Source organism: Schistocerca gregaria, chromosome 4, assembly GCF_023897955.1.
Source record: "Schistocerca gregaria isolate iqSchGreg1 chromosome 4, iqSchGreg1.2, whole genome shotgun sequence".
NCBI classification, from domain to species: Eukaryota; Metazoa; Arthropoda; class Insecta; order Orthoptera; family Acrididae; genus Schistocerca; species Schistocerca gregaria.
This window is the reverse complement of record NC_064923.1, coordinates 56,954,952-56,979,865: the sequence shown is the minus strand read 5'-3', so window position 1 is coordinate 56,979,865 and position 24,914 is coordinate 56,954,952. Positions and strand designations below refer to the sequence as shown.

The window sequence follows — 24,914 nt, the reverse complement described above, 5'->3', positions numbered from 1 at the left end:
ACCACCCTGTTGCTGAACACGCTGCCAAACATGATATCCTTCATTTCAATGACTGCTTCACAGCCTCTGCCATGTGGATCATCCCACCAACAACTGAACTGTGCAGATGGGAACTTTCCCTGCAGTACATCATATGTTCCCGTAACCCTGCTGGCCTCAACCTTCATTAGTCACTATCCTCACCCATCCAGAGCCCCTTCCATGTTCCCATACCAGCACTACACACCCTTCATTCCACCACCACACCCAGTCCTTTTACTTCCCGCCTTTTCCTCTACTTCCGCCCGCCCCCCTCCCCATCTCTCCCCTGCTCTCCGTCTAACCTGCAACTGTTCACTGTCTGCCACCCCCACCATACTACCCCTCCCTCTACCCACCCCAGCCTTCTCATTACCCCATCCAGTCACCACTCCAATCATGCACTGGTGCTGGCACCTCGCAGTGTGGTTTCAGTTGCCTGAGACTGCAGTTGTGTGTGTGTGTGTGTGTGTGTGTGTGTGTGTGTGTGTGTGTGTGGTAGACGTAGGTCAGTGGCTGAAAGGTTTTAATTGTGAGAGTGCCTGTCTGCGACTCAGCATCTCTGCTATATGGTGAGTGACTCTCCGCTTTATGGTGAGTGACAATTTTCCTTCTCATAATATTATATGATTGCTTTTTGATAGTGATGAAGAGTATGGGAGAAAATAATAAAGAATTTAACCCGCATGCATTACATTTACTCTATTTGATCCTGTTAAGCTTGGACAATGACATGATTTGAGATATATAACAATAAAGTATAGTAACTATAACAGTAAAAGTAATTATTAAGGCAGTGCAATAAGTTTTTTTTCCTTGCAACAAAAGAGTAGGTTGTGCTGAGTAGATAACATCACTCTTTGATATATGTCTTTATCAGTCAGTCATTGATGAAGACATATTTCATGAAAGATTTAAAGATGCAGTACTAAAACCTAGTTACAATAATTAAATTAAAGATATATTCTCTTCTTACAATCTCTTTTCACTCCTTCCCAACTTTTTGATGATATTGTAGATATGTATCATCTGTATAGGATTGTCTACCAGGAAAGCTGCAGACAATGTCACAAATTATGTTAAAGCTATCTTAAGCATGAATATTTTAATTTTTTCTCTAACTTTTCCAAGATTCTTGAGAAACTAAATGTCATGGCACCAGTATATTAAGTGATTGTAGTCCCCTTAGAGGACCGATTTATCTTACCACTTAAATTGTCTTGATGACAGGGTTTAAGATTTTAGAATTCCATTTCTGTAGAATTCTGAACTTGTTTTATCTCACTGACACACAAACTGCTGGTTCCAGGGGCACACTTCTGTTTAACTTCGTAAATCTTATTTCCATTTCAGCAGCCCCTATTCCATGAATTAGTAAGTCCTCTCTCAGATTTATTTTTGTGAGTTGTCAATAATCTGGTTTCACGTTATTGTCTTTTATCAGAATTTTCTCTGGAAAAAATAGTGACTGATACATCTTTTTGATTTATTTTAATTATTGCTAGTGCCAATTTGTACTACCACACATTGTTTGTCAGTGATTGTTTTACCGTGCAAAATTGGTATGTAAAAGAAAATGCTTGCTGAAGAATGGAAAAGGATGTAGTGTCATTGACAGGAAAAGTTAGATAAATATGGAATCCAAGACTTTAAGAAGAACTTATTTATTTGAAATGTTTTATTAACAAGGGTCATCTAATAATTGTCAGTAAATGTTAAGGTCAAGTATAACACCTCACTATGAATAAAAAACTCAAGACTTAACAAGGTTCTACTGAATATTTATGTACACATTTATATTTTTCTGCTGCTTATGCAAATGTATTCTTTACATTCAGTTACAAGTAAGTTTTCAGTAATTTTTTTGGTTGTATATAATTTTATTTGCTGCACAGCCTCATTATCTTTGGTTAATATTGTTAAATTTTATTTATCTTCTATGACATCTTCAGTTCCTTGCACGTAGAAACACAGCTTTCTGCAGTTGAGGAACGATGATGTGTCTCATTTGGAATTCGCTGTGTAAACAGAAATAAGTGTCATTTCGTAAGACTTATACTTTTAATGGCCTTTTAAAATATAAGGTAATAAGAATGCTGTTTTCAGCTAAGTGCATGAAGAAGATGGTGCTGCTCCCCACCATTTCATCCCCCCCCTCTCTCTCCCTCTCTCTCTCTCTCTCTCTCTCTCTCTCTCTCTCTCTCTCTCTCTCTCTCTCTCTCTCTCTCTCTCTCTCTCACACACACACACACACACACACACACACACACATGTGCGCGCACTAGTACACTGCAATGAAGCATAACTCTGAATTTGACTGAGGTTCTCATGAATCTCAGCCTTTGCGTTTCTATGTTGAGGTTACGACAAGACATTGAACATTATTGAAAGTGTTGTATTTGGTAGTTATACATCAAAGAAAGAGTAGGCATTATTTATTGCTACATAATTCTATCATTGAGTTAGTGGCCCACTAACGTCACTTTCATTAAAAAAAAAAATTCATGAAGCAGAACACAGTACTCAGGATTTAGTGACTCATCTATATGCAAGTGTTAATAATTGCCATTTATTACAGATGAAAAGCTTCCTTCTAACAAGTGTTACAGGATGTAACGACTGTGTAGGTGGAAAGGTACAACTTATTCTATAGGATTTGTCTCTCTTTGCCTTTCTTTTGTACACAAAAGAGGGACATTTATATTCTCTTAGTGCAAAGCAACTTAGACCTTCACATGAAATATGATGAATTATTCAGTGAGCTACCCCAATAGTCTTTCCCATTGTAAAAGCTGCTCCACGCACCTAAATAATACCAATTACTTTAGCTCCATCATTGCTATATCCTACAAGATAAAAGGTAGAGCAACATGTGAAACCACACATATTGTTTAACAACATACAGATGGTCACCACCTAGCATTTCACGTAGGCCACTGCCAAACTAGCTTAGTGCTTGAATGTCATAGAAGAACAGTCAGTGCTGGGAATACCCGCTGACCATAATTTGCAGCACAATTCAGGGGAACTAAGAGCCTGCTAGACCAACAGGCAATCTAAATACTCCCACCTGTTACTAGATCCCCTGAACACGGGAGATGGGAACTTATTCATGTCATCCCTCTAATCTCCTGAATTTAACCAACATTAACATACAACTCCCTCTTTCTTTTTATTATTATTGTACCTTACTGTTTAATTTAATAATTCACTCAGTTATTTCTTTATTACATTATTATCTATATTCCCCAATCCACCCCCCCCCCCCCTCCTAGGTCTCTTCTTCATTTACGCTCTGTTCCCTTATCAGTTTTTAAAAAGCCTAGCCATTTCACTTTTCAGCTCTCTTCCTCTAGCCATTTTTATTCCTCACACTGACATTGTGCTATCTCTACACAGAACCTGGCACAGTGCTTATCAGTATACTAAGTTGGACCACCTACACTCTCTAACACAGGAGTGTCCAACCTCTATCTTGCCTGGGCCACACTGGAAGAAGACAAGGATTTTTGGGCTGCACACAGCATACTTAATAAACTGAAAGTTGGCATTAGTTTTTGCTTTCTAGGTGTGTTTTTGGTTAGTTCTGGAATTTTGGCTTCTGAATGTGTTTCATGTTCTCTGCGCCACATACAAGGGAGAGTTATTAGGGGCATTGTTTTGGTTCTTCACTAGTTTCATTACTGACTCTTTGGTAACATGGAATGTTTGAGGATTGAACACAAACAAAGTACTCAAAGAAAGTGAAGTAGACATTGCAGACTACTGGATGACCTAGTGGCTTCCCACAAAGTAAATGGCTAGTGCTGGGGCAGCAGTTTCAGTCAATGATAAATGGAGAGAAAAAATTCATGAATGGAGTGGAAGAATGACACTGAGATTTAAAGTTCCAAAAGCTCATCTAGCAGTTACAGGTTTATGTGACCCAGAGCGGAGAAGGAAGGTCAACGATCTTCAGAAAGACAATTTTGTCATCGCTGGTGATTTTAATGTGACAGTTGGATACCTACCTATACCAGGAGTTGTTAGATTATTTTGAGAAAGGATTCTATAGTAGTAATGGACAGGAATTATGCATATTTGTGTATTTAACAAATTTTACAGAAAGAGACATATTCACAACTTTACACGAAATGCATGAGAATCAAGGTCTATGACTGATTACATACTAATTAATGATAAAATGAAGAATCGTATGAAAGACATACATGTTGATAGAGGAAGCGACATAGGTAATGATTTACTTTTAGGCAGTGATACATGGTTAGTATCAAAATGGGTAAAAAACAAAGGAACTTCAAAACAAGCCACAACACGAGTTGTTCAAAGTATATCTCCTGTCAGAATGTAGTACTAGAAAATTTTATCAATACAGACTCTGACAAAATCTTGCTTTACTACCAACAATAAATACATTGATTTAGAATGGAATAATGTTAACAATAAGACCTGCATCATCAAAGGAGACTCTGAAGCAGTTGGTGAAAGGAAGAAAGTGGATAGGTAAAGACAGTTCAAAACTATGCACACAGAAATTAAAGAGGACATTAATCAAAAAGAGATAGCTTACTTGAAGGTTTTGCAGACTAGACATCAGGGAGTTTGGAAGCATACAGAATATAAAGGAACTCCGTGAAACAAGAAGTGCTGCACAAGGTCACCAAGAGACATAGGACATGGTCAGAAGCATCAGAGAACAAGACGTACACAGTAGACAGCAAAGCTGATACAAATTCATGAATGCCCTAAGCAAAGAAGAAAAACACACTGCTCAATGGACAATGGGTAAATCATTACACAGACAGATGGGTTACACAAATGCCTGATTATTAAACTTGAGAAAGTATGAACAATGAAACAGTAGACACAGCTACCAGGAAGAAACTGCAAGAGGCTTCGAAAGATACAAATAACAGTAAAGTTACCAGAAGAGAAAATAACAGTAAAGTTACCAGAAGAGATGGAGTAGATGTCAGATAAAAGACTTTTACAGTAAATAAATGAGTGTTGGAGGAATTGCAAGGTTCCATATCCTTGGTTTACAGATGAAGTAATCTCTCCCTTCAAGAAAGAAAAACGAAGCATCTTTAAAAGTTATTGTGATATCAGTCTTTTAAACACTGGCTACAAACTATATTGACAGATGGTCAATAATCTTATGAAGGATATCACAGAATGTGTTATTTCTGAGGAACGAAATGGCTTTAGATCAGATCATTTGTGCACTGAAATTGTGTATATAATTAAAACATGATATAAAAACAGAGAGAATTTAGTCCAGGAACCCATATGGCCCTTATCAACCATGTGAGCCATGATAGCCTATGGAAGATGACATCTGAATGTGGATAACCTTGTTACCTAAGACAGGCAGTGAAAAGTCTTTTTAAAAATATGCACATTGTAATAAAGGTAGGACTCAATTAGAAGAAATAGTTGTTAACCAAGGTGTAGCCCAAAGATGTGGATGATCACCTACTCTTTTTAATATCTATATGAACTTCATCATTTGTAAAAGAAAGTGTAGACTAAACAAAGGAATTGTGATAGCAAAGACGAGTGTGTGAATGTGCTTCTGTCTGAAGATAGTATTGTTGTCATTCAAACGGATGAAGATGACCTCCAAAGATAAGTATACCAGTATATACAAAGTATGCAAGGAGCACAATTTAAAAGTTTCTACTAATAACACAAAAATAATGGCATTTTGAGGATATAATCCAATCAGACCAAAAATGTTTTAGATAATTAAGTTTAAGGACACGTCTCTGGAATCTCTTACTTAGGCTGTGACATAAGTTTTGATTATGACTTTGATACTAAAAATAAAATATTTATGTATGCATCTACATAACTATTCTACAATTCATAATTAAGTGTCCAGCAGAGACTTAATCAAACCATCTTCAAGCTTTTTCTCTAACATTCCATTCTTGAACAGCACACGAAAAAAAGGAAGAAAAAGACACTTAAATATTTCCATGGGAGCTCTGATTTCTTGTATTTTATTGTGACAAACATTTCTTCCTATGGAGATGGGCACCCAAAAAATATTTGTGCTTTCTAAGGAGAAAGATGGTGATTGAAATTCCAGTGTTCCAACAGTGAAAAACACCTTCGTTTTGATAATCGGGCAGCTTAAACTTTTTTTGATGTCTTCTGTCAGTCTTATCTGATATGGACCCTGCACCACACTGCAGTACTTAGGACAGATAGGTGTAATGAAGGCAGTCTCTTTAGTAGACCTGATCTATATGGTACTCCAAATTTAAGGTATATGTAGTTGTAATCCCTTAGTATTTAGTTGAATTAGGCTTATTGCGTAACCAAAATTTAGTGGATTCCTTTTAGTACTCTTGTGGGTCATTTCACACTCATCATTATTTATTCAATTGCCACTTTTTGCATCATACTGATATCCAGCCAGAATCATTTTACAATTGTGTTTGGTTTTCTGATGACTTCACCGAGATGATATAGTATCAACTGCAAACAATCTATAGGGGAGAGAGTGTCACTGAAATAATACAGTATTTGGGATGGACATAATTAAAACAAAGGTGTTTTTCGCTGCAGTGGAATCTTCTCATGAAGTTTCAATCAGCAACTTTCTCCTCTGAATGCAAAAATATTTTGTTGAAACCAGCTTACGTAGGGAGAAATGGTCATCATAATAAAATAAAGGAAATTAGATCTCGCACAGAAAAATATAGGTGTTTGTTTTTTATGCGCACTATACGCAGTTGGAATAATGGAGAATTATTGTGAAGGTGGTTAGATGAACCCTCTGCCAGGCACTTGAATGTGATTTGCAGAGTATCCTCATAAATGTAGAGATCTCACTCCTTTGGGGAATGCCAGATATTGCATCTGCTTTACTCAGTGACTCAAATACTGTGAACTGTGACCTTTCTGACAGGCAATCATAAATCTAGTCACACATCTAAGGTGATAACTCCACGGGCAAACAATTTGATTATAAGTTGCTTGTGAGGAATGGAATCAAAAACCTTCTAGAAATATAGAAATGTGGAGTTAGTCTGAGATCACTGTCAACAGCACCCATTACTTTGTGTGAATAAAGAGCTAATTGTGTTTTCATAAGCATGGTATATTATGAAACTGTTTTGGCTATTCGTCAATAAATAGTTTTCTTTGAGATAATGCATAAGGTTTGAATTCCACAATTGTGCTGCAAATCGATGTTAGTGATATAAGTTTGTAATTCAGCAGATTACTCCTATTTTCTTTCTTGAGTACTGGTGTGACCTGTCCAAGTTTCCATTCTTTAGGTATGGGTTTTCCATGAAGCAAACAGTTATATACAGGGAGAATCAAAAAGAACCATGTGATTTGGCACATTTGTATTTCTGAAACTCAGAAACATATACAATGAATTTTGATTTTTGATGAACAGGGAACTCTTTCTCCCCCCCCCCCCCCCGTCCACCCCCCACCCCCCACCACCCCATAGGTGTTCAACATGCCCCCCTTGAGATGCAGAACATTTGTCAGTGTTGTATTCAGACTGTTCTCACACTACAGCAAGCGTATCTTGTGTTACAGCTTTCACAGCAGCTGTTATATGATACCTCAATTCATTCATTGTTGTTGGTAATAGAGGCATATCAGGGGCATAATAAGCTGTTGAGCGACACGGCGAATGGATTTCTGTGGACTCGTGAAACTATGATGGATGGATTCCACGTCTGTGTCAGACATTCGGGGTGGCCTGGCGATTTGCCTTTACACAAACTACCTGTTTCTCAGAATTGTTCATCCCATTGTCTAATGCTCTGTGCTGTAGGTGGATCCATATCACACTTTGTGCGTAAGTCATGCTGAACAGTTATTACTAACTCACACTCTGTAAAACATAAAACAGAAAATGTTTTCTGTTGTCCCAAAACCATTTTTAGTAGAACTGAAGTGGATGCACACTGCTGCTACCCAGCAGGAACCATGTAAAATTCAAAAGTTTGATCTTTCCAACAGTATGCTTTTCATGCACATATCTCAAATAATATAATAATTTTTAAAATCAGATGGTTCTTTTGGGTACACCCTGTATGTTGTTGTTGTTGTTGTGGTCTTAAGTCCTGAGATTGGTTTGATGCAGCTCTCCATGCTACTCTATCCTGTGCAAGCTTCTTCATCTCCCAGTACCTACTGCAACCTACATTCTTCTGAATCTGCTTAGTGTATTCATCTCTTGGTCTCCCTTTATGATTTTTACCCTCCACACTGCCCTCCAATACTAAATTGGTGATCCCTTGATGCCTTAAAACATTCCTACCAACCGATCCCTTCTTCTGGTCAAGTTGTGCCACAAACTTCTCTTCTCCCCAATCCTATTCAATACGTCCTCATTAGTTATGTGATCTACTCATCTAATCTTCAGCATTCTTCTGTAGCACCACATTTCAAAATTTTCTATTCTCTTCTTGTCTAAACTATTTATCGTCCATTTTTCACTTCCATACATGGCTACACTCCACACAAATACTTTCAGAAACAACTTCCTGACACTTAAATCTATAATCAGTGTTAACAAATTTCTCTTTTTCAAAAACGCTTTCCTTGCCATTGCCAGTCTACATTTTATATCCCTTCTACTTCAACCATCATCAGTTATTTTGCTCCCCAAATAGCAAAACTCCTTTACTACTTTAAGTGTCTCATTTCTTAATCTAATACCCTCCGCATCTCCTGACTTAATTCGACTACATTCCATTATCCTCGTTTTGCTTTTGTTGATGTTTATCTTATATCCTCCTTTAAAGACAATATCCATTCCATTCAACTGTTCTTGAAAGTCCTTTGCTGTCTCTGACAGAATTACAATGTCATCAGTGAACCTCAAGGTTTTTTTTTCTTCCCCATGGATTTGAATACCTACTCTGAGTATTTCTTTTGTTTCCTTCACTTCTTGCTCAATATACAGATTGAATAACATTGGGGAGAGGGTACAACCCTGTCTCACTCCCTTCCCAACCACTGCTTCCCTTTCATGCCCCTCAACTCTTAAATTGTAAATAGGCTTTTGCTCCCTGTGTTTTACCCCTGCCACCTTCAGAATCTGAAAGAGAGTATTACAGTCAACATTGTCGAAAGCTTTCTCTAAAGTCTACAAATGCTAGAAATGTAGGTTTGCCTTTCCTTAATCTAGCTTCCAAGTTAAGTCATAAGGGTCAGTATTGCCTCACGTGTTCCAATATTTCTACAGAATCCAAACTGATCTTCCCCGAGGTCGGCTTCTACCAGTTTCTCCATTCGTCTGTAAAGAATTTGCGTTAGTATTTTGCAGCCGTGACTTATTAAACTGATAGTTCAGTAATTTTCACATTTGTCAACACATCTGTCAACACCTGCTTTCTTTGGGATTGGAATTATTATATTCTTCTTGAAGTTTGAGGGTATTTCGCCTGTCTCATTCATCTTGCTCACCAGATGTGGTAGAGTTTTGTCAGGACTGGCTCACCTAAGGCTGTCAGTAGTTCCAATGGAATGTTATATACTCCCGGGGCCTTGTTTCGACTCAGGTCTTTCAGTGTTCTGTCAAACTCTTCATGCAGTATCATATCTCCCATTTCATCTTCATCTACATCCTCTTCCATTTCCATAATGTTTTCCTCAAGTACATCGCCCTTGTAGAGACCCTCTATATACTCCTTCCACCTTTTTGCTTTCCCTTCTTCGCTTAGAACTGGATTTTAATCTGAGCCCTTGATACTCATGCAAGTGGTTCTCTTTTCTCCAAAGGTCTCTAATTTTCCTGTAGGCAGTATCTATCTTACCTCTAGTGAGATAAGCTTCTACATCCTTACATTTTTCTTCTAGCCATCCTTGCTTAGCCACATTGCACTTCCTGTCAATCTCATTTTTGAGACGTTTGTATTCCTTTTTGCCTGCTTCATTTACTGTATTTTTATATTTTCTCCTTTCATCAATAAATTCAGTATTTCTTCTGTTGCCCAAGGATTTCTACTATGCCTCGTCTTTTTACCTACTTGATCCTCTGCTGCCTTCACTACTTCATCCCTCAAAGCTACCCATTTTTCTTCTACTGTATTTCCTTCCCCCATTCCTGTCAATTGCTCCCTTATGCTCTCCCTGAAACTCTGTACAACCTCTGGTTTAGTCAGTTTATCCAGGTCCCATCTCCTTAAATTCCCACTTTTTTGCAGTTTCTCCAGTTTTAATCTACAGTTCATAACCACCAGATTGAGGTCAGAGTCAACATCTGCCCCTGGAAATGTCTTACAGTTTAAAACCTGGTTCCTAAATCTCTGTCTTACCATTATATAATGTATCTGAAACCTGTCAGTATCTCCAGGGTTCTTCCATGTATACAACCTTCTTTTATGATTCTTGAACCAATTTTTAGCTATGATTAAGTTGTGCCCTGTGCAAAATTCTACCAGGCGGCTTCTTGTTTCATTTCTTAGCCCCAATCCATATTCACCTACTACGTTTTCTTCTCTCCCTTTTCCTACTACCAAATTCCAGTCACCCATGACTATTAAGTTTTCGTCTCCCTTCACTATCTGAATAATTTATTTTATTTCATCATACATTTCTTCAATTTCTTTGTCATCTGCAGAGCTAGTTGGCATATAAACTTGTACTACTGTAGTAGGCGTGATTTTCGTGTCTTATCTTGGCCACAATTATGCGTTCACTATGCTGTTTGTAGTAGCTTACCTGCATTCCTATTTTTTTTATTCATTATTAAACCTACTCCTGCATTACCCCTATTTGACTTTGTATTTATAACCCTGCATTCGCCTGAGCAAAAGTCTTGTTCCTCCTGCCACCGAACTTCACTAATTCCCACTATATCTAATTTTAACCTATCCATTTCCCTTTTTAAATTTTCTAACCTACATTTCCGATTAAGGGATCTGACATTCCATACTCCGATCCGTAGAATGCCAGTTTTCTTTCTCCTGATAATGACGTCCTCTCGAGTAGTCCCAGAGATCCGAACGGGGGACTACTTTAGCTCCAGAATATTTTACCCAAGAGGACGTCATCATCATTAACCATACAGTAAAGCTGCATGCCCTCGGGAAAAATTATGGCTGTAGTTTCCCCTTGCTTTCAACCGTTTGCAGTACCAGCACAGCAAGGCCGTTTTGGTTAGTGTTACAAGGCCAGATCAGTCAATCATCCAGAGTATTGCCCCTGCAACCACTGAAAAGGCTGCTGCCCTTCTTCAGGAACCACACATTTGTCTGGCCTCCAACAGGTACCCCTCCATTGTGGTTGAACCTACGGTATGGCTATCTGTATCGCTGAGGCACGCAAGCCTCCCCACCAACGGCAAGGTCCATGGTTCATGGGGGGGACACCTGTATATTTGTGAAGTATTGAGCTATTGTATCAACATACTTAAAAAGGAACTTGACTGGTATACAAACTAGACAAGAGACCTTGCCTTTACAAAGTGATTTTAAACACAAATTCTAAGCTGTCTGTAGTGTCATTATCAGAAAATTGGATCTTAAAAGTACAAAAAGAAGCTCTTTAAGTGATGGTAGCTCCTTTCTTATCCTAAGAAAGAGAAAGCTGGAGTACCATAAAAAATAAGAAAAGAAAATTGAAACAGCAGAGACGGACCCTGAGGAGGACAAAGCACTGCACAAGGAAAGACATGATTAGAATTGACGATATCAAAAGGATTAATCTTCAACATGAATGAAAAAATTCTATGACAGTATTAAGTCACAGAATTCTCCAGAAGATACTGAACTACAAGCTATCTGGGAAAAGAGATATTGGCAGGCCTCAGTAAAGACGGGAATGATTTTTTTTTAATTTTTTTAATTTTTTGTGGATTTTGAACAGGCAACAACCTTATTATTCAAGAGGAGATGATGATGATGACTGCTAACTCAGAGAATAGCTTCAGTCAGGTTTCTTTCCTTCCCTTAGCCAGTACTAAGTATTTCAGCCCGAACAGTATATACTCATTTGCGGGGGCCTGGGAGTCTTCAAAAAATGTGTAAAACATGAGATACTCCCAGCATATTGAATTTTCGAGCACCTTACAGGAATGCAACTGGATAATGATCTTGACTACTGCTTACATTTTGATTGCTGAACATCCTGTCATTTTCAAGTTGCAAATCAAATGAGAGATTTGTGTGCATGATGTAGAAGCCAATGGTTACACCCCCCACCCCCCATATGAATCTGCAAAGACTGAGACACTTGTAAGAAATGGACACACCAACATTTCATTCCAGGTGATCGACATGGAGGATTGTAAGACTTTTGTATCATGGATATCCCCTTATATATGTCACTTACTGTGTCAGTTACCTCCTCTGCAAGAACCAGCTTTGCTTTTTTTTGACGATGTGTATCATTTGCTGCCCTTCTATCACAGCAAGCTCATGCATGTGGTTACTGCACTTGTTGAATTTCACCAATGTTGTATACAGCTGCAGCATTCATATCAAGATTGGGAAACTCAGCTAGGCAGCCTTATTCATAAGTGTTGGTTCATCATAGCTAAGCTTCAGAAGTCTTATGTGAACACCATATACCATAGTCAGTGAGACAAACATTCATTTGGACCTAGATAAGAAGTTGTGTCAGTGTGCCCTTGAGTTTCAGAATCCCACTTTAGAAGTGGCTTTGAATATTGCTTGGAGTGATGTTCCTATTGTTGACAGCATGCAGACCTGGTGAATGAACCCTATCACATTGTCAGAATACGACAAAGCCACAGTACAGACAACATGGACAAAAACATGTCTCAGAGGTAGGAACAATAAACATCACTTTCTTAATGCTGCGCTTGCACTTTGTACTGCACAAGTGGGTGGCCTTCCCCAACCAGTGGGCTTGCAGATCCTTATTCTAATTCATTTCATCAGAGTTTACAAGTCAGTTTCCCTTCCATCACAAACATACTTGATGGTTAATGATACAATTACTGAAAATTTATTTGGGTTACATGCCTTTGCTACTTTGGTTTCTCTATTGCAGATGCAGTGAATCTGGTGCCAGACCAAGTGCTGGTGCCAGACCAAGTGCCTTACATGAAAGGATTCCTAGTGCTCTGAGTTTTCAGATTTGTTTGCTCCAAACTTAGGTTTTGCAAACAATTTTACAGCACACATCATGCTCGAAACACTTCACCGGGCCTCTCTTTTTCACATGCAGCTGATGTCAATAGCTTCCTGCTACCAGGTTAAGATGCAGATGAATTGTTTGATGTCATTGGGAGTCATTAAACTGATTTTCTTAAGTGAATGGGCTACACTCTTACAGACCATAAAAAAAGCTGTCCAGTCAGCTTTGGCTATGTGGCGATTTTAAAGTCTCTGTAGACATTTACCATCTGCCTCACCCACAGGAGTTGGTCACAGATTTGGCTGCGGTTCAATTCTTTTTGTAAACCAAAGTGGCCAAAGCCTTCTCTCAGATTCCATTCAGTGAGGCATAAAACAGTTTCTTGTGGTTAGTACCAGGTGTAACAGTATAAAATGAGCAATAAGATACAAATGTGTCAATAGGGAACATTTGTCGTGAACAAGTCTTTTTTTTTTTCTTTTTTTTTATGTGACATCTGTCGAAGATATTTAGTATACATCAAGTCATGGAACAAACAACATCATATGATTTTAATCGTGTTAACAATGTCAAATTTTATACCAGAAAGTGATCATTTGAAAAAAAGTGCTGCAGAGTCGCATCGAATGCTTGTTGAGGCATACGATGATCATGCTCTATCAGAAGCAACATGCAAAAGATGGTTTCAATGGTTCAGAAATAACAATTTTGATGTGAGAAATGAAGAACGTGGAAGACCACCAAAAAAGTTCGAAAACACCGAATTGCAATCAATATTGGATGAAGATGATACTTTGAGTCAGAATCAAATGGCAGCAATGCTAAATGTTGCACAACAAACAATTTCTGACCGTTTGAAAGCTATGGGAAAGATCCAAAAGTGTGGAAAATGGGTGCCACATAAATTGAATGAAAGACAGATGGAAAACCGAAAAACCAATTGTCAAATTTTGCTTCAAAGACATGAAAGAAAATCAATTTTGCATGGAATTGTTACTGGTGATGAAAATTGGACTTATTTTAAGAATCCTACATGGGAAAAATCATTGTTAATCCGGGTAAACCATCAACATCGACTGCAAAATGAGATCGATTCGGCAAGAAGACAATGCTCTGTGTTTGGTGGTATCAGAAAGGTGTGCTGTATCATGAGCTTCTAAAGCCCGGCAAAACTGTGAATACTAATTGCTACAGACAACAAATGATCAATTTGAACTGTGAATTGATCGAAAAAAGACCAGAATGGGCCAGAAGACATGGTAAAGTAATTTTTTTACGCGACAATGCACCTGCACACAAAGTAAAACTGGTTCAGGATACAATCAAAACACTTGGCTGGGAGCTGCTCCCCCACCCGCCGTATTCACCAGACTTGGCCCCTTCCGACTACCATTTTTTTTCATCAATGGGACACACATTGGCTGAGAAACACTTTGATCCCTACGAAGAAGTCGAAAATTAGGTGTCTGATTGTTTGCTTCAAAAGACAAATGTTTCTAGTGGCGTGGTGTCCACAGATTGCCAGAAAGGTGGTAAATGTATAGAAAGCAATGGTCAGTACTTTGAATAAAATGTTTTTACTTTTCAATTCAATATTAGTGTTTCATTTTTATAAAAAAATGCTCATTTCATACCGGTACACCTGGTATGCCTTTTGCTTCTGTCAGTATCAGCAGCTAATGTTCGTTGTCACTAGTGCACCTGCCATCTTCTAACTTTTTTTTACACCAAGTGAACTTATTATATGAACTATTTGAAGATATCGTCATGACAGATGCTACCATGGAGGATCACCTATGTAACCTTAGTTCTTTATTTACTGTTCTACAGGCCACAGGTATCAAAGTAATCTCACTAAATCTCACTTTTTCCAGCCTTCTGTTGCTTACTTAGGCCATGAAATTTCCTTGTGCGGCATGCACCCCATGGAACAACATGTCTCCACCATTACAGCATAGCGTCATATGTCTAATCCATGAGAACTTCCAGGCATTACTCAGTAAAGTGGTGTAGTATCACAAGTTTGTTTCCAGAAAAGCTACTATTGGCCAACCCTTGTATCTGTCACATCAGTAATTTGCTCCTTTTCATTGCTATGCATCTTGTGGATGTGCTTATGTGCAGCTGAAGGATAGCCTTCTCTTTGCACTGTGTCTTGCAACAATTCAACATGGCAAGCATCTGGTCCTGGTCATGGACACATCCGAGCACAGGGTGGGGGCAGTTCTGGACCATTGGTATTCAGATGGCTCTGAACAGCCTGCTGCCTATGTGTTGGAAACACTAATTTTGGCTCAACAAGATTATTCTCAGATTACTCACCATAAGCCCTTGGTTTCTCTTTTTAGCCAATTGACGTCCTTCACAGACAAAGTCTCACAGCATCTTTGGAGTTTGGCTCTGTACTTGTCCTGGTACAGTTATGAGATCCAGTTTTGTCCCATGTCACAACATGTAAATCTGAATTTTCTGTCCTGGCTCTCCATGGACCTTGACACTCATCCAACCCGGAGAAACTGCTTTGTTTTCTCTGGATATGGAAGCAAGACACACAGTGGATGACCTCCCCTTCACCAGTTGCTTTATTGCTTCTGCTGTGGCGATGGTACTCGTACTCTGGCAGATGCATGATACAACATAGGTTGCCTAACCATCTACCAAACCAGGGATCGGACCTGCTTTGTAATTTTAACATGTTGCACTCTCACCTCTTCCTCTTGGATGGCATTATTCTCCTGTCAATGGAAGGATTTATTTCTGTGTCATGGTTCCACCAGCTCTGTGGTGGGTTATGCTCTGTTTATTACATCAGGAGCTACTGGGGGATCTCTTGGACAAAACCATTTGTATGCCACCATGTGATCTGGTTGGGATTCGATTGGTGGAAATCCTTGCCATGGCTGGCCGCAAGTGTTCATATCAGTAGGAGGCATCACACACTATTTGTCTCAATGGCTGGCCACTACATGGTCTTGGTAAAGAGCCCACATTTATTTTGACTGCCGTTTTTAGACACTTTTTGGTTACTGGCAGCTGATACTTTTCCTCAATTTCCTTAAGTCATTTGCTGTCTGTCAGTGACAGCAGACATGACTGTCCAGGTCCTGTTGAAGATATTGTCCACACAATGGTTGCCTTGCTCCCTGTTTTTGGACAATGTTCCTGATTATGTGGCACAGTCATTTAAGTACACAATGGCATTTACCATATCATGGTGCATCCCTTCCATGTGCAGTTGTACAGTGAGGTGGAACAGTTTATCCAAATTTTTAAGACACTGTTGTGCAAGTCAATAGGAGAATGCCTGGCTGAGAGGGCCCTTACTTTTTTGTTTAAGTTCTTTCAGAATAATGCCAATTGGAACCAAGAGTCCAGCTGAGCTCCTGCGCAGCCATCAGCTGCAGGTGCTGCTCAACCTCTTGCTGCCAGGCAGGTGTCTCCCAGAGGCAGCGCCAGTTTTGTTGACGTTTGCATCCAGCTCAACAGTCTGGCCAGCGTATTTGGATGGTACCCCTCCTGGATACTATCCATCATCCACAGCAAGTGTGGTCACTGCATCTTCTTAGTTCCAACTGAATATCAATTTTTGGCATACCACCAGAACCAGTTTAATCCCAGGATGGGTGCCAGGGGCCCCTCTTGGCTTCCTGTTTCTTCTTCAGCCCTGACTGCTCAGAGGACAAACAGACATGGTTGTGCTCACCTACAACAGCAGTCGAGACTCCATCATCATCAAAACAGCAGGTTTGCTTCCCGAGTCTGGTACCAGTGCCTCCCACTGTGCCGAGCAGGTGTAGCCATCAGTGGGGATGAGAGCCGGGCCTCTGTCACCTGAAACTCTCTTCTCCAGTCCACTGACATCACTGCTTAGTCCATTGCCCCTTATCATGACTCCTGTCTCACTGGTGCTGGTCCTGACCACTGGTCATCCTGAGGCCTTTTCCGACGCACTTTTATCCATACTCGCTAGTCTGGGCAGATTAGGAGCTTCTCAAGCCTTCGGCTACTGCTCCCAATACCACCACGGACACCTCTTCAGTCACAGTATCATGGATGGTGGTGCCTTGTCTTTCCCCCCACAAGGAAGGAGGAGTGTAGTAACCTGCCAGTTACTACATGCAAGCTGGGAGTTACTACATGCAAGATGGGCCACTGCAGCTGGCTGCCAGTGCAGTCCAGTCCTGACTGCCATCACTACATGTACTATGCACACACAGCACTACACCAGTGATACCTGATGTGGGTAGCATCTTCATAAGGACATGAGGAGATGCATGTGTCGCCGGGCCCTCAGTTGTTAAATGTGTTTGGGGTTTGTAAACTACTTTCATTGTATTCTTGTTGAGGTTACTCCATGACCCAAACAAACTGGATCTCTTTTACAGCTAAACGTTTCCTTGTGTTTATAGTTAGAATACATGACAACTTAAACATTTAGTGAGTAGTTTAAAGTTAATGAGAAACAAGAAATGGCATATGAACAGAGATAACAGACACTAAACAACTAGAGCTAGCACATAATCAAAGATAACCAATGCCAGACATTATTGCTAGTGAAATATTAATTTAATCTAGCACTGTTTGCTCACTTGTTGTTATTAACAAATAGTTCACTATCGACAACACCTGGCATTTGTTATTTTTAACAGGATTGGTTATATTTTGAGGGAACATGGTGTGAAGTGTGCTTTTTGCTAAGTAACTGAGATTAGGCCCCCTGCAGCAAATGTTATGGATAATCTTTGTTTGCAGAGGCTGGTGTCTACTGTATATCATGTAGCTGTGGCATGTCATACATCGGCCAGACCTCAGGACCTTAGAGGACCTGTGTATAGAGTATAAGTGTATAAGAGTATAAGTGTTACACATGCTTACAACAGCTGAGAAAATCTGCAATTGCAGAACATCACTTTGATACCAGTCAGTTTATGGCATGTAACACCACATGTATTCTAGCATGCACTTTCAGTTACTGGGATAGTATTGTTAAGGAAGATATGAAGATTAAATCACAAGTTACTTTATAAACAGAGTTGGAGGTTATTGCTTAAATTCTGCCTGGTGTCCTTCTCTCACCCACCTCAAACACTGGAGGGACAGAGGTAGTGTCAGTTGCTCACCTGTTATTTCACAATTAAAAATGTGGCAATCTGTTTATTTTTAGTTATGTGGTGACACTATTTGTTTACAGTGCATTGTCTTTCTTGACACATCATATTTAGTTTCTAGTTAATGTAACCCTGTCCACTAAGGTTTCCCTTGTCTCATTTGTGTATTGAAAATAATGAGTTGCATTCTGATTTATTCATTTCATAACATATGTATGATAATCATTTGATTAAAGTACAGGAGACACGTCGCATATGATTAATACAATTTCACTGATATGGAGTAGTATTTAAACATTAAACTAGATAAAACTGCTAAAATATTCTGTTAATCCTTCATGAAATCTTCAACTGAGTAGTAGCATCACTGTAATAGGACATCATGTAGCTTTCCTTTCAGGGAATCTAGGTTCATGCTTAGATTGTTCTTGGCTTTTAGTTCATTGTAAATTTTCATTGCCATACTCTGGAGAGTCTAAGGGTATCGGTTGAAATAATGAGCAGGAAGCATAAAATTATGTTTATTTCTTGTATTGTAAGTGTTATCATAGCAGTTCTCCTTGCATAATTTTAAATTGCTATATAAGAAAATGATACTATCACAGATATGTAGGGAGAGAACTGTTAAGAATTTCAGTTTTTTAAATACTGGATAATGTCATTTTCTTGGCTGCACAACATGTTCTAATAATTATTTTCTGTTAATTCAGTATGCTCATTGGGTTCACCTTTTGAAATATTAGCGGTCATTGGTGACATTACCCAGCTGCATTCTAGTAAGTGATTTTAATATCATGTATGAACTTGGAAATGTATTGGATTAATGCTTACAGCATATATTCTACCATAATACATTCCTCATTACATTCACAAATATCTGACCTGCTTTGGTGCCTGCTTATAATTCAGTAGTTTCAATTCAGCTTTGTTGTAAAGCCATCCTAACCTTCATGAACCTAAACCACTATTAAATGAAGCACAAGTCGCTTTGGTCATTGCTTTGATTGTACAAGTTATGGGAGAGGGTTGAGTTCTTGGTATGACCTCTGCCATATTGCTGGTTTGGGCAACTTCTCCTTTGGAAATACTGGTTGTATTTTTGCATCTTCTCTATGTATCCCTGATAAAGATGCTGATTGCTTAGGATCATATGTTAGCTTCAGTCCTCTTTTCCTCAGACACTGTAGATAGTCTTTGTTTCTGCCTGTCGATTTAGATCCCGAAAGTATGCTTTGTCAGTTGAAAATATCCATCATTTTTTGTCATTTTGTGCAAATCATTAGTGCATGATTAGAGCTCAATTGTCGGAATCTCAATATTATTGCTGGATGTCATCTATAACAATGTTACACCATGGTCTGACTAAAAGAAATAATTTCAAAGGAGACTATGCTCTTGGGAAAATGTAGCATACTACTATGTAGGCGGTAACAAGTTAGTGCGGTTGATTCCAATATTGAATTTAAAGAAGTGGCTTGAGTTACCTGCTTTTTCATTGTTGTAGAAGAAGAGAACTGACCGAGGAGGGCCAAAAATATTAAATCAAAAGCAAGATGAGGAACAGAGTAATTTTGCTCAGAAAGAATAAAAAGTATTTATATGTGTACAAAAGATAAAAATTTTCATTTAAAATTGAAAGAAAAAGTGCAGAATGCAAGAACGAAAAATAGAACAAACTTAAATCTGAACACATGTCGAGCAGAGAACTTGTTGAAGAGAATAAGGAGGAGCCAATCACATAAATATAAATCAAAATGGCTAATGATTACCTGTGTAATAACTTTGTGAGTTTAGCATCACAATATTCTAATTTCATGTACACATTTTCTGTCCCATACGCTTTGTACTGTATCCCTTCCTTCTTTGTGTGAGTCTGTTTCTACAAATATACAAATTAGACACCATTCGACATGCACAGTGAACATATCTAATTATTATAATATTGTAAATAAAATAGAAAGAAACTTCCACATGGGAAAAATATATTAAAAACAAAGATTCCAAGACTTACCAAGCGGGAAAGCGCCGGCAGACAGGCACAGTGAACAAAACACACAAACACACACACAGAATTACTAGCTTTCGCAACCGATGGTTGCTTCTTCAGGAAGGAAAGGGAAAGAAGAAAGGATGTGGGTTTTAAGGGAGAGGGTAAGGAGTCATTCCAATCCCGGGAGCGGAAAGACTTCCCTTAGGGGAAAAAAAGGACAGGTGTACACTCGCACGCACGCACGCACACACACACACACACACACACACACACACACACACACACACACACACACATCCATCCGCACATACACAGACACAAGCAGACATATTTAAAGGCAAAGAGTAGGGCAGAGATGTCAGTCGAGGCGGAAGTACAGAGGCAAAGAAGTTGTTGAAAGACAGGTGAGGTATGAGTGGCAGCAACTTGAAATTAGCGGAGGTTGAGGCCTGGCGGATATCGAGAAGAGAGGATATACTGAAGGGCGAGTTCCCATCTCCGGAGTTCGGATAGGTTGGTGTTGGTGGGAAGTATCCAGATAACTCGGACGGTGTAACACTGTGCCAAGATGTGCTGGCCGTGCATCAAGGCATGTTTAGCCACAGGGTGATCCTCATTACCAACGAACACTGTCTGCCTGTGTCCATTCATGCGAATGGACAGTTTGTTGCTGGTCATTCCCACATAGAAAGCGTCACAGTGCAGGCAGGTCAGTTGGTAAATCACGTGGGTGCTTTCACACGTGGCTCTCCCTTTGATCGTGTACACCTTCCGGGTTACAGGACTGGAGTAGGTGGTGGTGGGAGGGTGCATAGGACAGGTTTTACACCGGGGGCGGTTGCAAGGGCAGGAGCCAGAGGGTAGGGAAGGTGGTTTGGGGATTTCATAGGGATGAACCAAGAGGTTACGAAGGTTAGGTGGACGGCGGAAAGACACTCTTGGTGGAGTGGGGAGGATTTCATGAAGGATGGATCTCATTTCGGGGCAGGATTTTAGGAAGTCGTATCCCTGCTGGAGAGCAACATTCAAGGTCTGATCCAGTCCCGGGAAGTATTCTGTCACAAGTGGGGCACTTTTGGGGTGGTTCTGTGAGAGGTTCTGGGTTTGAGGGGATGAGGAAGTGGCTCGGGTTATCTGCTTCTGTACCAGGTCGGGAGGGTAGTTGCGGGATGCGAAAGCTGTTTTCAGGTTGTTGGTGTAATGGTCGAGGGATTCAGGACTGGAGCAGATTCGTTTGCCACGAAGGCCTAGGCTGTAGGGAAGGGACCGTTTGATATGGAATGGGTGGCAGCTGTCATAATGGAGGTACTGTTGCTTGTTGGTGGGTTTTATGTGGACGGATGTGTGAAGCTGGCCATTGGACAGATAGAGGTCAACGTCTAGGAAAGTGGCATGGGATTTGGAGTAGGACCAGGTGAATCTGATGGAACCAAAGGAGTTGAGGTTGGAGAGGAAATTCTGGAGTTGTTGTTCACTGTGAGTCCAGATCATGAAGATATCATCAATAAATCTGTACCAAACTTTGGGTTGGCAGGCTTGGGTAACCAAGAAGGCTTCCTCTAAGTGACCCATAAATAGGTTGGCATACAAGGGGGCCATCCTGGTACCCATGGCTGTTCGCTTTAATTGTTGGTATGTCTGGCCTTCAAAAGTGAAGAAGTTGTGGGGCAGGATGAAGCTGGCTAAGGTGACGAGGAAAGAGGTTTTAGGTAGGGTGGCAGGTGATCGGCTTGAAAGGAAGTGCTCCATTGCAGCGAGGCCCTGGACGTGCGGGATATTCGTGTGTAGGGAAGTGGCATCAATGGTTACAAGGATGGTTTCCGGGGGTAACAGACTGGGTACGGATTCCAGGCGTTCGAGAAAGTGGTTGGTGTCTTTGATGAAGGATGGAAGACTGCATGTAATGGGTTGAAGGTGTTGATCTACGTAGGCAGAGATACGTTCTGTGGGGGCTTGGTAACCAGCTACAATGGGGTGGCCAGGATGTTTGGGTTTGTGAATTTTAGGAAGTAGGTAGTGCCTGTCTGCTGGCGCTTTCCCACTTGGTAAGTCTTGGAATCTTTGTTTTTAATATATTATAATATTGTCATTTACATTACTGTAGTTAGCTTTCAGTAAGTCAGTGCATAATTACAAACCAGACTGTTATTGTTCTGGAACAACAAGGGATAGCTGATATCAATAACAGGAGCTTCAGGTGAACGAGGTGTTGTGGGCCTGTTATCTGGTTCGGAACAGCCAAGCAGCCAGTAGGTTGTTAGTCGACCTTTTCCTTTTAGTTCTACTTCACCCCTGAGCTCCAGCTTGAATGTGCCAAATTTCTCCAGGATCTCTTTTGTTGAGCTGCTCACATGGATTCGAAGTGCTGAAAAGTGATATAGTTCATTCAAGAATTTTTGTCATTAAAAATGCATGTAATGAAACATAGTTTCTGGACTGTTGTGACCATTATTACTTTAAAAAAGTAATGATGCTGGCATACCTAAGGCATAAACATTATGTGGATAATTGCACTAAAGCAGCAATATCTGGCAAGATAACTGAAAAATCTGCATTGTGCATGTATCTTCACCTCTTTATTAAGTTGATTTGGAAGCCTCCCATTTTGTCACTTTATTTTCTCGTGGCTTGCCTATACAACCTGTAAGTTTTATCACTTTTGGGGTTCAAAATTTTTGATGTAGAAATGGGTGGAGTTGACCAAAAACTTATTTGCTGCAAAGTAAGTGATATTTGAACAATTTTTACCTCAGAAGGGATGCCTGATCCATTATTATGTTAACTGCCATATAAAAGAGCACCTTTTTCTGTGCAAAATATGAAATGTTCAGAAATCCTGTTTTTCCTTGAAGGTCTACAGTTATCTAGTAAAGTTGTTCGTACAAATCAACATTTTGGAGTATCATAAAACATAGGATTTTTAAGTAGTAGCAGCCAGCCACAATATAATTGAAAGCTTGTGTTGGTCCTGGGCATCTTTTGCCTCTACCAGTTAGTAAAAAAAACTGGCATCTTCATAGCCAAGAGGCCATGCTAAAAACCCAGGCAAAGTCCAACCAGAGATGCGGGACTTCCTCCAGTCTGAGTTGCTTAGTAAAGTAAGTGTGGGTTTCTTAAACAAGTCCTAAGACTTTGTAGAACTTAGCAAAATTTTGCAAGCCTCATGTTGGGGTAGCTTTATGATTCCCAAGCTGGTATAATGACTTCCTTGAGAAAGCACCAGTGCTGCAAATGCTAGTGTACAGCACCCAAAGGAAAACTAAATCTTCATACCCTTTGTTTGTAAACATTCTGTGAGCAAAACTTGAATTCATTTTGGTTGAGAAGGCCCGAATTGAATAATCCACAGCTTCTAAGAGAAAAAGTGTTATTTGGTTTTAAAGGTTGCCATTACAATGTAATATGAAAAGTTGCTTTCACCTAATCTGGAGAAAAAAATAAAAGAAATGAAGTGAAAAATTAGTGGGGGGACTTTTTGTCACTTTTCAAAATATTTGAACCAACTGATGATGCCCCAGCACACCACCAAGGCAATATGTTATATTCATGCAGCTGGTGGATTGTCAGTGTTTGTGAAACCTTATTTGAGGAGAATGATGCATTTATGAATTTCATGCATCCCATGGGCTTTCATGATTGTTTAATTAGCCAGTTTAAAAATATATACACTGGAGACCTGATCAGCACCTACCAGTGCCATCTACAACAATATGGGGTCAGCAGTACAGTTTCCCGGAAAGACACTGTATATGTGTGTGTGGGGGGGGGGGGGGGGGGGCGCACGCGCTTTTTTCCCCCTAAGGTAAGTCTTTCCGCTCCCGGGATTGGAATGACTCCTTACCCTCTCCCTAAAAACCCACATCCTTTCGTCTTTCCCTCTCCTTCCCTCTTTCCTGATGAAGCAATCATTGGTTGCAAAAGCCTGAATTTTGTGTGTGTTTGTTTGTGTTTGTTTGTGTGTCTATCAAAATGCCAACACTTTCGTTTGGTAAGTTACATCTTCTTTGTTTTTAGATATATTTTTCCCATGGAATGTTTCCCTCTATCATAATCAATTTCTTAATTTATTTTGACTATTCCTAGTTAATATCTTTTGTTATATGGCAAAATCAGTAATTGTTTGATGACTTAAATGCTATTGTTGACTTATAAACAAATATAAATTCTATAATAATTATAAACATTAAGACGAAGAACTACTAGGAACTTAAAGTAATTATTTGGTTCCATTCGAAAACACACAAAAAAAGCCAGCCCTTATTTAGTTCCAAAATTATTATCAGATTTGTCAAAAGCATTGTATGCATAACTATATCTGTTATTTCATCATTTAAAAAAATAATTTGGCCTAAGATTAGTGGTAGTATGAACTGTTAAAAAGTAGGAAACTGTCAATGTATTCAGTTAATTGAATGAGTTATGTTTTAATTGTAATTTCTGTAACTTAAACATTAAAAAATGTATAGTTCAGCACCTATTGCTGTGAGGATACATAAAGGCCCACATTTTGATCCTTAGACAGCCAGTCCACAGCCGATTTTCAGACAGGAAGTCTGTATCAGTTAGAATAATAATAATGCATTAACTTAACAGTGGAATTAGTGTAACACAAATAGGCCACGTGTTAAAACAATGACAGTGTCTGTTCAATTTATTTGAGAAATAGTGTCACACATACCATTTTATTCTTCAAGGATTGTGAACTGTGTGGT

General features: G+C 39.5%; 1 protein-coding gene across 1 annotated transcript in view; it reads right to left on the bottom strand.

The window, feature by feature from the left end:
* Nucleotides 1–1,686: 1,686 nt before the first annotated feature.
* LOC126267231 (atrial natriuretic peptide receptor 1-like) overlaps nucleotides 1,687–24,914 on the bottom strand; it is a 427,041-nt gene continuing 403,813 nt past the window's right edge. The window contains exons 13-14 of the mRNA XM_049972213.1: nucleotides 22,341–22,567; nucleotides 1,687–2,036 (exon numbers count right to left, since the gene is read on the bottom strand). Coding sequence (XP_049828170.1) covers nucleotides 1,956–2,036; nucleotides 22,341–22,567 — 308 coding nt within the window. The 3' untranslated portion in view covers nucleotides 1,687–1,955. The remainder of the gene's footprint in view (nucleotides 2,037–22,340; nucleotides 22,568–24,914) is intronic.